Source organism: Petromyzon marinus, chromosome 29 (genome assembly GCF_048934315.1).
Source record: "Petromyzon marinus isolate PM22_M1 ecotype Great Lakes invasive population chromosome 29, UKy_Petmar_22M1.pri1.0, whole genome shotgun sequence".
NCBI lineage: Eukaryota > Metazoa > Chordata > Hyperoartia > Petromyzontiformes > Petromyzontidae > Petromyzon > Petromyzon marinus.
In genome coordinates this window covers 9179478-9193279 of record NC_133695.1, presented here as the reverse complement: position 1 = coordinate 9193279, position 13802 = coordinate 9179478, and the positions used below count along the sequence as shown (strand labels likewise).

Here is a 13802-nt window from a genome sequence, read left to right as displayed (position 1 = left end):
GAGTGCGCGTAGCCGTCGCCGCCGCCGCCTCGCCGATTGGTCCGGTCGGTCGCGAGGGCGCCTCCCATTGGCTCGAGGCCGTTGCACGCGCCGTTGGCTGCGGCCCAATGGGGGTGGTTCGAATCGCTCGAGTCGCGTATCGGTGTTAGGGTTTCTAAATGGTTGTTGTAGGGTGGTTTTTTTATGTTTTGGTGACGCTAAACTGACGTAGGGGCGAACTGTACCATTAAGACAATAGGGGTTTATTTGTGTGCAACATTTTTCATTATTACGTTAAAAAGGAATGTTATCGAGAATGATTGTAATGTGTAGTTAATTTAACGATTTATAATTAATGACCAACGTACTCTTTGTATTTTAATACTGTTGAAAAGCGTATTCAGAATTTTAAAAATATATATTCTTAAATAACCCCCCCTCCACCTCACATGGACGGCTCCTCCCCCCCTACACAACGTGTGGCGTTTAACACGCGTGACGTCACTGCCATTTACTAATTAACCAAAGACACCAAAACAAATCCCCTATAGGGGCACGTCGCACCAACATCACCTAATTTTCTTTCTCGATTTTAACTCTCGCCTACTGAGCCCTCAAACCGGCGCTGGAATCAAACGCGCCGCCAATATCACAGCCATTTCCCATCTCCCTCCATTCATTAATGATTCCTGTAGGGGGCTGCACACGTCAGCATCAGCCGCTGTTGACAGAAGCCCCCAGGCTGCTGTCACTGACACGGCAGCAGCAGCCGCCGCCGACGCCGCCGCTGTTGCCCGTCCCGGGCATACTATTACAGCACTCATCATAACCACCACCAACCAACCACCGTCATCTTCACGCCACCACTACCACCGTCATCGTCACCACCACCACATTTACCTCCATTGCCAACTATCACCGCCACCATCACCACCAACACTCAACGTCCATTACCATAGGCAGCATGTGGGCCAAGCTGCTGTTCCTGCTGCTCTACGTGTGCGTGCTGTTCCTGCTGGCGCGATTCTTCGAGGCCGTGTCGTGGTGCGAGACCGGCATCTTCGCCTCTCGCCTCGTCGACCCCGTGGCGCTCAGCCTCAGGAAGCTGCGCGGCCTCCTCGAGTCGCGCGGACTCAGCCACGCGGGGCTCCTCGAGAAGAGGGGACTCGCCCGCCTCGTAGAGGACTCCGGTAAGGAACTTACGACTACTCGTGACGTCTCTAGTACTGTGATGGTGGTGGTGGGGACTCGGGTAACTACTACTCGTGATGTGTCTAGTACTGTGATGGTGGTGGTGGTGGGGACTCAGGTAACTACTACAACTACTCGTGACGTCTCTAGTACTGTGATGGTGGTGGTAGGGACTCAGATTACTACTACTCGTGACGTCTCTAGTACTGTGATGGTGGTGGGGACTCAGGTAACTACTACTACTACTCGTGACGTCTCTAGTACTGTGATGGTGGTGGTGTGGACTCGGGTAACTACTACTACTACTCGTGACGTGTCTAGTACTGTGATGATGGTGGTGGTGGGGACTCGGCTAACTACTACTACTCGTGCTGTGTCTAGTACTGTGATGGTGGTGGTGGTGAGGACTCAGGTAGTAACTACTACTACTCGTGCTGTGTCTAGTACTGTGATGGTGGTGGGGACTCAGGTAACTACTACTACTCGTGCTGTGTCTAGTACTGTGATGGTGGTGGTGGTGTGGACTCAGGTAACTACTACTACTACTCGTGACGTCTCTAGTACTGTGATGGTGGTGGTGAGGATTCAGGCAACTACTACTACTACTACTCGTGCTGTGCCTAGTACTGTGATGGTGGTGGTGGGGACTCGGGTAACTACTACTACTCGTACTGCCTCTAGTACTGTGATGGTGGTGGTGGTGGGGACTCAGGTAACTACTACTACTACTCGTGATGTCTAGTACTGTGATGATGGTGGTGAGGACTCAGGTAACTACTACTACTACTCGTGATGTGTCTAGTACTGTGATGGTGGTGGTGAGGACTCAGCTAACTACTACTACTGCTACTCGTGACGTCTCTAGTACTGTGATGGTGGTGGGGACTCAGGTAACTACTAGTACTACTCGTGACGTCTCTAGTACTGTGATGATGGTGGTGATGGGGACTCAGGTAACTACTACTACTACTCGTGATGTCTCTAGTACTGTGATGGTGGTGGTGGTGGTGAGGACTCAGGTAGTAACTACTACTACTACTCGTGCTGTGTCTAGTACTGTGATGGTGGTGGTGAGGACTCAGGTAACTACTACTACTACTCGTGCTGTGTCTAGTACTGTGATGGTGGTGGTGGGGACTCAGGTAACTACTACTACTACTCGTGATGTCTCTAGTACTGTGATGGTGGTGGTGAGGACTCAGGTAGTAACTACTACTACTACTCGTGCTGTGTCTAGTACTGTGATGGTGGTGGTGAGGACTCAGGTAACTACTACTACTCGTGCTGTGTCTAGTACTGTGATGGTGGTGGTGGGGACTCAGGTAACTACTACTACTCGTGATGTGTCTAGTACTGTGATGGTGGTGGTGGTGGGGACTCAGGTAACTACTACTGCTACTCGTGACGTCTCTAGTACTGTGATGGTGGTAGGGACTCAGGTAACTACTACTACTACTCGTGATGTCTCTAGTACTGTGATGTGGTGGTGGTGGGGACTCGGGTAACTACTACTACTACTACTCGTGACGTCTCTAGTACTGTGATGGTGGTGGGGACTCAGGTAACTACTACTACTACTCGTGCTGCCTCTAGTACTGCTACTGGTGAAGGTGGTGCTAGTGATGATGGGGACTGGTAACTACTAACCACTCGCGCTGCCTCTCGTACTGCTGCTACTGGTGGTGTGATGGCAGTGGTGATCGAGACCCGGGTAACTACTACAGTCTGGTGGTGGTGGTGTTAATGATTGGAACTCGCCCACCTATAGTCACAGATCCCGCTGATTAATGTACTACTGTAATGGTGGTGGTGGTGATGTTGATGGTCGTGAAGATTGGGACTTCCTTCACTACTACTTTTTTTGGATGCAACTACGACTGGTGATGGTTTTGACAGTAATGATAGTGGCGACTCTCCCGCCTATTAGAGGACTGCTTTACTATTGCTGTGCTGTGGTATTACTCCTGGTGATGGTGGTGATGATGGTAGTGTTGTTAGTGGTTATTGTAATGATGGGAACTCGCCCACCTAGTCATAGATGGCGGTAACTCCTATATCGGTGGTGGTGACGGTGGTGATTGTAGTGGTAATATAGACTCCGGTAACCACCATCGCTGACTATGATGGTGGTGGTGATGATGGTGGTGCAGATGGTGACTTGTCCACCTCCTCATGGAATCCGGCAACTACTCTACAGTACTGTGACTGTTGGTGCCGTTGATGATGGTAGCGGTGATGGTGCTGATGAGGACTGTTCAATAATACTGCCGATGATGGCGATGGGTATGCGCCCGCCTCGTCAGAGACTCGAGTACAGGATCTCCTGCTACAACGAGTGATGATGACAGCGATTGATGGATGGTGGTGGCGATAGGAATGATGATTGGGGGATCTTCCGTGCCATTGCATGCACCATTAAATACCAGAATCAGAATATTATTTTTTTTATTCGGGAGGAATCCGATAGGGACGGGTAAGGACGTTGCAACAACAAACGGTACAAAAACATGATAGCTGTGCAAAGGACAAGAACGTTAAACAAATCACCCAAACACATACAATTTAAGCTAAACCATCCCCGTCCTACCAGGCAAAGCCCACTTATCTCTTTTTCAGAAGCGACCTGCCCACAAATGATAGCTCACCAAAGTGGCCTGTCATGTGGAAATATATAGCAGCCAAATACTCTAAACGCATGTTTCTAAATATGGAGGGAAAACCCGGAGGACCCGGAGATAAAAAAAAAATCCACGCAACCACGGGGAGAGCATGCAAACTCGAAATATATAGCAGGCGTCATGGTTTGGGATCGAACCCCTTACCTCATGCATACCAGGCGAGGAAGATAACATCTCACCACCGTGGTGCATGGCCCTGCTCGAGATGATGATGATGATAATGATGATGCAGAACTCCACATTTTTAACCAGGAAAGCCTAACTGGTCGGCATTAATGAGGCTGTTTGGCCATGAATTCCATTAGTGAGTGTTTGGCTTCATGGCGTGTCGGAGGCTTTCGTATTTTCCTGGTTTTGTGTTTTGTAAGGAGCTTTGAGATGCCGCGGCATTGGACTTCTGAAGAAAAACAAACTCGTATCCTTGCTTGGTTTTTGTGATGCACCTTTAAAGTTGCAATTCATTTTGTTTTGTATCTGCTCTAACAAGCTGCGGGTGAGGCTATTCTTCTCGCTAGAGGCCTACACCAGCCGTGGAACTGCTGGCGCGTGTTGATGCTATTTTAGTGCATTGTCATAACAATATTGATCTAAGGCAATTCAAACAGTTCTAATCTACTTCTGTTAATAAAAACAAACTACCGATTCACGTAGTAAATTACAGCTCCTCACTAAAGCACTGTGTGTCACCGTTAAGGTTTTCAACTCCAACCCCCCTCCATGTGCCGAGTTCAATAGAATAACTTGGAGCTCCTCCTATCATGTAGTGACGGAGTCGCGAGGTCTCAGGGTCCTTCTCACCTTGTAAATATAGGCATGGGGACCCCAGCATGGCTCGGGTGTTTGTGTTGAGGTTGCGGGTCCACGTGGAGGTTGTCCGTTCATGTTGAGAGCTTGGGTTCATGTTGAGGTTTGTGGATTCGTGTTGGGGCTCTGGGTTCACGTTAAAGCCGTTGGTGTAAGTTGAGGCTGTTTGTCTCTTGATTCATAATTGGGTTATTTTGGGTTAGGGCATGTAAATATGGCAATGTTTCAACTGTAAACCCTCAGCCACTCTACAGAGCCACTCAAATCAAGTTGTCACGTGGGCAGATATGCCATTTTTATTTGGGTTTGCAGCAGACCGGAACGTTGCACAGCAAGCAACATTTTTGACAATTTTGCACGATGCTTAGAAGGAGATGAAACCAGTATCACCAGGTGTTAACAAAGCTCTGCTCTCGCATTAAAGAGCTTCCTGGTCCGGATGGTTAAATATAAATCATTTTGGTTCATTTTGTGTCTCTGGGTTAGTGTCGAGGCTGTGGATTAGTACTGAGGATTTGGGTTTGTGTAGAGGTTGTGGGTTCATGTTGAAGCTCTTGCTTAGTGTTGAGGATGCAGGGTGAAGGAGTTAAGGCTCTTGTTTCGTGTGGAGTCTTTATTTGTAGTATAGTATTGAGATGTGGGTTTGTGTTGAGACTGAGACTGTGGGTTCACATTAAGTCAGAGACGTATTGTTGAGGCTGCGTGTTAGTTTTGGGATGACATGGGTTTACTTGCAGTTTAAGTGCATGTACACAAGTTGAGAGAGTGAAGTGTCAATGATATCCGCTTGGATGCTCCTTCATTCACATCTTTGGCATTAGATATAGGAGCCATCTATTTAGTACGTACTCATGGAGGAGGGGGGGTAACCCAAATGCGTATGCTTGCGTATGGGGGGGGGGTCTACTGACGATGTACGGACATTGTCAGTAGACCCCCCCCAAACGGGGGGTGGGGGGGGGGTGAAGCCTCGATAATAATTTGTCTACATTGGCATTCAAATGAGTTAGATAGTCCGGCGGTGGACTATCTGTTTTCTTAAACCCGTTAATATTATTAATCCCTGATCGTTTCTGCGTGGATTAAATATCGGCCGTACGTCAAAGTCTACGTACGCAGGTGGGGAGGGGGGTGTAAAAAGTACGCGTGCGTACAGGGAGAATGGGGAGGGGTCAATTTTTGAGAGATTTTTGCGTACCTACTAAACGGATGGCCCCATGCAGTGCTGCAATGCACACGTGATATGTTCACTTCAGGGCACCGTGCCGTCGAATCTAAAAGCCACGCTTTCATTCTTGACAACTACTTTTTGCCATTAATGAGGCTTCTGACACTGAATGCGAATGTATTTTTTTTTGGTTGCTGCTTTAGGCAGCATGCACCAGTCGGCAATATAGTTCAGTACTGTGTCAGCACCATTGTCTGCATGCTCCATCCAGAATTGGAATGGGATTGCAATGCTGACAAGATTATTAGGAAGCCACTGGAGCTATGCACATTTAAATCTAGATTGAAAACTAATTTCTTTAGATCTGCTTTTTGTGCTTAGTTTGTTGTCCTTCCCCCGCACCTCTGAGTAGCACGGTTGGCTGCGTACAGTGATCTATAAGTTCTATGATGGGCGAAGGCACCTTCATCAAGGGCTGTCTGTTTTTCACAGCTCTTTCCACATCTCCAAACTACCACCAATTTACACTACTGTATGGCATTGTACTAAATGCTGTGCATGTACATTGTTATTCTTATATATAACTCCCCTTATCCGATGCCCTGTTATCTGTAACGTCTCAAAAAGATCATCCGTGCCTCTTTTCTTTTTATTATCTGCGATTATGCTTCTTTCCTGCACTGTGCATTGACTTCGAATTATCCACATAATTGTTTTTTGCTGATAAGCGGAGTCACGTGGGAAAATGCATCCTATTATCTCCACTTTTTAGGATCTGTGATGTTTGTCCTCCACATCACAGTGGATGAGAGTTCTCCTGCAATGTACATTGTATGTATGTTGAACTTCTTTCACACCGTACGTAGCCGTACTAATCAGAGGTGCGGGGCAAGGACAACAAACTAAACACAAACTGTTTACACTGCAAAAGGTTCGGTGCACATTTTTTAAAGGATTTTTTTAATGTTGCAGTATTTTCATTGTTTCCCTGCCCAAAATGGGATTTCGTGTTATTTTAAACCAATCACATTCTGAAATCGGTCTTAAAAATCCATAAATCTGAAACTCGTCCTATAAAACGTAGAGAATTTCCCCTGGGTTATGGATCACTGTTTCCAAAGCTGAGCTTATAAACAGTGCGAAGTGCACCTTGAATATACTGCAGACGCATTTGCAATGCAGTGCGGCCTGCAATTTTGCTGGAGTGCATTTCACATTGGAGACGCGGGATTGTAATTACACAGCCTTACAATTAAACGCTAATTTTGCAAGTGGTATTGCTACGGAGTGGAAATGCATGCAGCAGCAGGTGCTTGCATCCTGCAGATTGGTGCGATTGAGGCTTCAACCACTCCTTGTGCTGTACGTATCTTCACGTGCAAAGGATGTGCATTATAGCGAAGGGCGTAATAAGGCTCAATTATTAAACACAGGGTGCAGTCCCTTCTCATGTTGCCTTATGTTCAGCCTAACTTCTCATGTTGCTTCATGTTCAGCCTAACTTATCACAAGCGTAATAGAAAACGAAACATCGCTCTATCATAAACACACTGATGACGGGTTCTCTTTCCATTCCATTTTCCATAATGCATGTAAGGTGTTAAATTTCTACATGTAAAAATTTGAATCGCAGTGCAAATATTTTCTACAGCAATGAGGTCACTGTCAAATGTTGGTGGGGCACCAAACAATATGCTGTACTTACTGTATGCTGACATTTAGCTGAAACTTAATTCAGTTATTGGGTATTGTGTCTTTACCTGTACTGAGCGGTGGCGTAGCGGTGTGTGCTCTTCGCTTTGAACCCAGCGACCCGGGTTCATTTTCCGCTCACGGCCAACACCAGTGACAATTATCTCAGCCAATCCTGGGACTCCCCTAGGTCGAGTCAGCCTGAAATGAGTACCCGGTGTGGTGTGTAAGCATCGCCATTGGGGAGACAAAGGCGGCCGAGCGTGGTGTTGGCCACCCTCCCCCGTTGTGTGCTGTTCCGGCCTTCATAGGTGCTCGCTAACAGCACTTGCCACAACAGTCTAAGGCTATACGGGGGATATTTATTTTTGTATCCACAGCATATCTATCGTTTAGAGTTCCGAGTTGTCTGCGCGGTTGGCATTTGAGTGTGTGTTTTCAGGCTCTGCAATCACAGACCTGGCTAGTTCCCACAACAGCAGAAATACAACAGTCCGCGAATCCCTGCAAATTCGCGGATTAGTGGCAGTTCGCGACTGCCCCCGTGATGCGCGGCACACCGCGGCGGATTGAGAGCGCTTTGCGGACCGTGATCCATAGAAGTGGGCAGCGTGAACGGCAGAGCTGCAGGGGTGGAGCTGCAGGGAATTGTAGAGATAAGATCTGGGGGTTTTTTTTGCCATTTTTTGTTTTTTTACCAGCGCAGACTAAGCCATGCTGATGTGATTTGTTAAGCAGAAAAGGATTTTTTTTTACTTCATTGGTAAGAAAAATGCAAAAAACATCCCTTAACACACACCAATACAGCAAATGTGTGCCAGTAGTGTCTTAGAAAAACCGTAACCGTATAATTCACAAGTTTTTCATGTATTCATTTAGCCACTAGTCACATGCCACACTTCCCGTGCAATTTTTTTGCAAATTGACGAAATCTCGCATCTAATTCTTCCCATAATTTGCCATACACCATGTCGGCACGAACGTTTTTCTGCACATTAGAAGCCTAACACCTCTGCGGTAAGTACTGTAATTAAGTTTGAACACTTGTTATCGTACACTCATATTCGTCCAGTCCACCGTGAATGTGCACTGATCACACGTAGTAAGCTCTGTAGAATAACAACAACAACAACAACAACAACACTGTTTTAAGTACTGTATGTTACAAAACTGGCTCGGACTCGAAGATGGATTCCCAAACATCTGCCGGTAACTAGTTCCAGGTCTTCGGGCTGGAGACCCCAAAACCGCGTTGGCCTCGCCGCGGCACCGTTTTCGCCCGGGTACAGCAGCAGATCGCCATGGGCGATGATCGTAGATGGCGTCGATTGGGGTATGTTGAGGCTGGGACTGCACGCTGCTCAGCGGTGTGCCGTGGATTACAGGATCTACAATTATGGTCCCGTCGATATCGATGCTCATAATTGTGTTTCTGCTGTCATTGTGCTCTTTGGGAGCGACCTGAAGTCGGCACTAATTTAATATGGACGTTTAAGTAATCCTTAACATTGTTCCCAATGAAACGTGCCCTTTGTATGAATGTCATGAATGGCAAAATCTGTGAACTGTAATTATCTGCACAGAATCGTGTGTTTCATATTCCAGCACATGCTGGTTGTCGACTTATTGTCTCAGCTAGCAAGGGAGTCTTGTGTTATAAACTGCCCCTGGGCAATACAGTGAGGGGAAAAAAGTATTTGATCCCCTGCTGATTTTGTACGTTTGCCCACTGACAAAAAAATTATCAGTCTATAATTTTAATGGTAGGTTTATTTGAACAGTGAGACAGAATAACAACAAAAAAATCCAGAAAAACGAATGTCAAAAATGTTATAAATTGATTTGCATTTTAATGAGGGAAATAAGTATTTGACCCCCTCTCAATCAGAAAGATTTATGGCTCCCAGTTGTCTTTTATACAGGTAACAAGCTGAGATTAGGAGCACACTCTTAAATGGAGTGCTCCTAATCTCAGCTTGTTACCTGTATAAAAGACACCTGTCCACAGATGCAATTAACCAGATTCCAAACTCGCCAAAGAGCTCTCCAAGGATGTCAGGGACAAGATTGTAGACCTACACAAGGCTGGAATGGGCTACAATACCATTGCCAAGCAGCTTGGTGAGAAGGTGACAACAGTTGGTGCGATTATTCGCAAATGGAAGAAACACAAAAGAACTGTCAATCTCCCTCGGCCTGGGGCTCCATGCAAGATCTCACCTCGTGGAGTTGCAATGATCATGAGAATGGTGAGGAATCAGCTCAAAACTACACGGGAGTATCTTGTCAATGATCTCAAGGCAGCTGGGACCATAGTCACCAGAAAACCATTGGTAACACACTACGCCGTGAAGGACTGACATCTTGCAGCGCCCGCAAGGTCCCCCTGCTCAAGAAAGCACATATACATGCCCGTCTGAAGTTTGCCAATGAACATCTGAATGATTCAGAGGACAACTGGGTGAAAGTGTTGTGGTCAGATGAGACCAAAATGGAGCTCTTTGGCATCAACTCAACTCGCCGTGTTTGGAGGAGGAGGAATGCTGCCTATGACCCCAAGAACACCATCCCCACCGTCAAAAATGGAGGTGGAAGCATTATGCTTTGGGGGTGTTTTTCTGCTAAGGGAACAGGACAACTTCACCACATCAAAGGGACGATTGACAGGGCCATGTACCGTCAAATCTTGGGTGAGAACCTCCTTCCCTCAGCCAGGGCATTGAAAATGGGTCGTGGATGGGTATTCCAGCATGACAATGACCCAACACACACGGCCAAGGCAACAAAGCAGTGGCTCAAGAAGAAGCACATTAAGGTCCTGGAGTGGCCTAGCCAGTCTCCAGACCTTAATCCCATAGAAAATCTGTGGAGGGAGCTGAAGGTTCGAGTTGCCAAACGTCAGCCTCGAAACCTTAATTACTTGGAGAAGATCTGCAAAGAGGAGTGGGACAAAATCCCTCCTGAGATGTGTGCAAACCTGGTGGCCAACTACAAGAAACGTCTGACATCTGTGATTGCCAACAAGGGATTTGCCACCAAGTTCTAAGTCATGTTTTGCAGAGGGGTCAAATACTTATTTCCCTCATTAAAATGCAAATGAATTTATAACATTTTTAAAATGCGTTTTTCTGGATTGTTTTGTTATTGTCTTTCACTTCAAATAAACGTACCATTAAAATTATAGACTGATCATTTCTTTGTCAGTGGGCAAACATACAAATCAGCAGGGGATCAAATACTTTTTTCCCTCACTGTACATGGCAAATTAACAGTGATAATGATCTTTTCCCCTTGTGAGTTTTAGATGCAGTGCACTGTTACAGTCGTCGTTCATTGCTTAATATACTGCAGTACTGTGGAAAGTTGTAGGGAGCCATTGCCAACATCTAGAGGAATTTCGATTTAGTGAATATACAGCGGTGTGGTATACAGTAGGGTTGGTAAAATAATACATAGTGTAATATTACAAGTCTAATATTATCATCTAAGGTATAGGGTAGTGTATAGTAACGCAGTGTATAATTCAATGTTGGGGTCTGTCTATAGCAGTTTATAATAAAATGATTAGTTGGAGGCATATTATAATATTTTTTGCGACATAGAAGTGTAATGCATAATGACTTATTGTTAGTAGCTCAGCTTAGTGGAGAATATATTGAGTACATTGATCATTGATGTAGTTTATATTTAGTTCTTTCACATCGGTTTATTGTATGATAGTTGGGTGGTTGCAGTTCTTTAGCGTCAATATACTAAATGCCTCTGTTGATATGTAAACTCTGACTTTAACATAGCTACTTTCGTGACCAGTTACATGCTAATTCCTCACACTAACATCATGCTAATCTCCCAGTTACATGCTAATTTTTGACTTTAACATCCTGCTATTCTATCACATTAACACAGCTACTTCAATGCTAAATTATTCTGTTGATATGTTAACTCCTTTGTCAAGGCGCTCTGCTCCTCCCACCCAGCTTAAAATACGCTGCCAAGCTTAGCAGTGTTCATTGGAGCGCTGTCTTTCCGACAGTTCTGTTTCTTCACCTGAGGACAGCTACTTGTGTTGTGGCCGAATCGTCGTGAGAATGTTATTTTATTATGTTTTATTTTTATTATTTTATTATTTCCCTTCTACGTGACTTTACCGAAAGAACCAAGAAGATCTAGAGGAATTGTTTGCTTCTGTAATTGCTGCCTGCTGTACCTGCTGGGAGCATTAAGCTGCGATGTTAGAGTCATTATAAAATAAATATTGCTTTAATTAGGGGTAATTTGCTTTACACTTGAAGGGGACACCGGTCCGCCATGGGTCTACGGGGATATCACAAATGGCGAAGGATTTTAGTTTATTATTCCTCTGCAACACTACACTAATTCTTCCTGATGTGATACCCGCTGCAATATTCTCATCCATTTGCTCTGCAGCACTGATCCGTCATTAGTGGCATGTCCTTGGCATCATTGTAGCGCACACACTTGATGATCTTTGACTTGTAGTGTATCCGAGATCCGATAACATAAGTCCCGCTTGTTGGGAAGTAAACGGTGTTTTTTTTTTCTCCTCCTGTGCATAGAAAAGCCCTTGCCATGGGAAGGTGGAATGTATTTCGCCACTTCACGGCCTTAAATTAGATGAGCTGCACCACATGCTTGTTTGAGCAAAAAGGCGGTTAATAAGTCACACTATAACTGTTTTGCTGATACAATAAATAAAAATAAGAGCAAGGCTAAGTTGTATGTGGAAGGCCAGGACGTTTTGATGAATGAAATGGGACAGACTGTCATGTACACATATTGTCTCTCTGCGGTTTTTATTTCATCTCCGTGACATTAATATTTGTTTTGTCAAGATTGTTGGGTTTTTTTTCTTCATCTGCATTGACTCATTCACAATTGTAGCATTGCCATGAAGACTAGTTAATATGCGGTGAAGGATCATTCCGAGTTATTGAAAGAAATAACATAAATCTACCCTTCCTGTAAATATAAAATATATTCTCAGTCTATTAAACGTTGGGTCTCATGGAGTAAATGTGAGACAGCCTAGCATTTGTTTAACATGCAAACTCTGGAGTGGGTTTGCCCCTTTTCGGTTATCCGGTTATCCAGAATGCTCCAATACTGCTCGTACAATGTTGTCTTTTGTACTGGAAAGTCAACGTTATTTAGAGGGAGTTCTTGATTAACAGTAACAACCAGAAAGCGAGCAGAATTTTTTGTTAGCATGCTGATGTGAGACCCAGAAGGTCCAAACTGGTCCAGTGTTTGCACACTTAAATGCATTCTGCTGGTTAATGTGCATTTTGAAGGCCAATAACCCGACAGACTAAAACACATTTAACTTTTTGCACAATTATATTGAATCAAATTTTTTCCATAATTTTTTTGATTCAATACGTGTGATAATTTTGAGGGCAGTTGTTCATATGGAGCCAAATGGAATTGCATGGGCATGGAATCATGCCCAGACATGCCTGTTGTGTTGTTGCCACAATCTATTTCATGGTATAACCATTTGGAGTTAAAATGCTGTCCTGTATACTGCATATTTTAGATTGTGTACCCTTTTTTACAATCGTCGCTGTACCTTTTTATTCAAATAGGATGTACGAATGTAATTAAGTTTCGTGCTAAACATTCTACATTCATATTTTTTCTGAGAGGACAGTGTAAACAAGCGAATTGCACTTTTAAAATTCAGTGTCATAATTTCTTGCTGCGGTGTTAGTAAGCAGAAGTACCTTCGCTATCGTGAAAAGCAGTGTCTGTGAGAGGCTCCCTGTTTCCGAGGGAAAGTCGGATGGATTTTAACCAGGTTCAAGCTCAAGTCGACGTGTATATCCATGTTCACTCAAGTATTGGGTGGCAGTGTTCATCTCAATTGGCAGAACATAGTCGGCAGTGACATTTCCACATTTCCATGGCCAATTTAAGTCTCTGACTACGATGTCCATTCTTGGACATGACACACAGTGGCACTTATTTTGTAGACACCCCCAGAGGGATAATGGATTAAGTAAATTAGCTTTACAGCAAATTACCTGTTCAGTTTACGTGACAACCCTTACTAGTTGGCTGTGCAGGGTGGTGGCGGGTTTTAACGACACATTTATATATTTACGCGATCTAACCCAAAAACCTCTTATGGATACCTTTACAGGATTTCAAACGTGCAACTTCCAATAGTGAGTCTGGCATGCTAAATGCAGAGGCACCCAATTGACATGCAAGTTTAAAACAATTTGAACTCCCCTTTTGAAGATTCCCCCAGTCGTGCGTGGCGAAAG

At 44.9% G+C, this 13802-nt stretch overlaps 1 protein-coding gene across 1 annotated transcript in view; it reads left to right on the top strand.

Moving 5' to 3' along the window:
- The first annotated feature begins 455 nt into the window (after positions 1–455).
- Positions 456–13802, top strand: part of RNF103 (ring finger protein 103) — a 30501-nt gene continuing 17154 nt past the window's right edge. Inside the window, exon 1 of the mRNA XM_032962645.2 lies at positions 456–1169. Coding sequence (XP_032818536.2) covers positions 944–1169 — 226 coding nt within the window. The 5' untranslated portion in view covers positions 456–943. The remainder of the gene's footprint in view (positions 1170–13802) is intronic.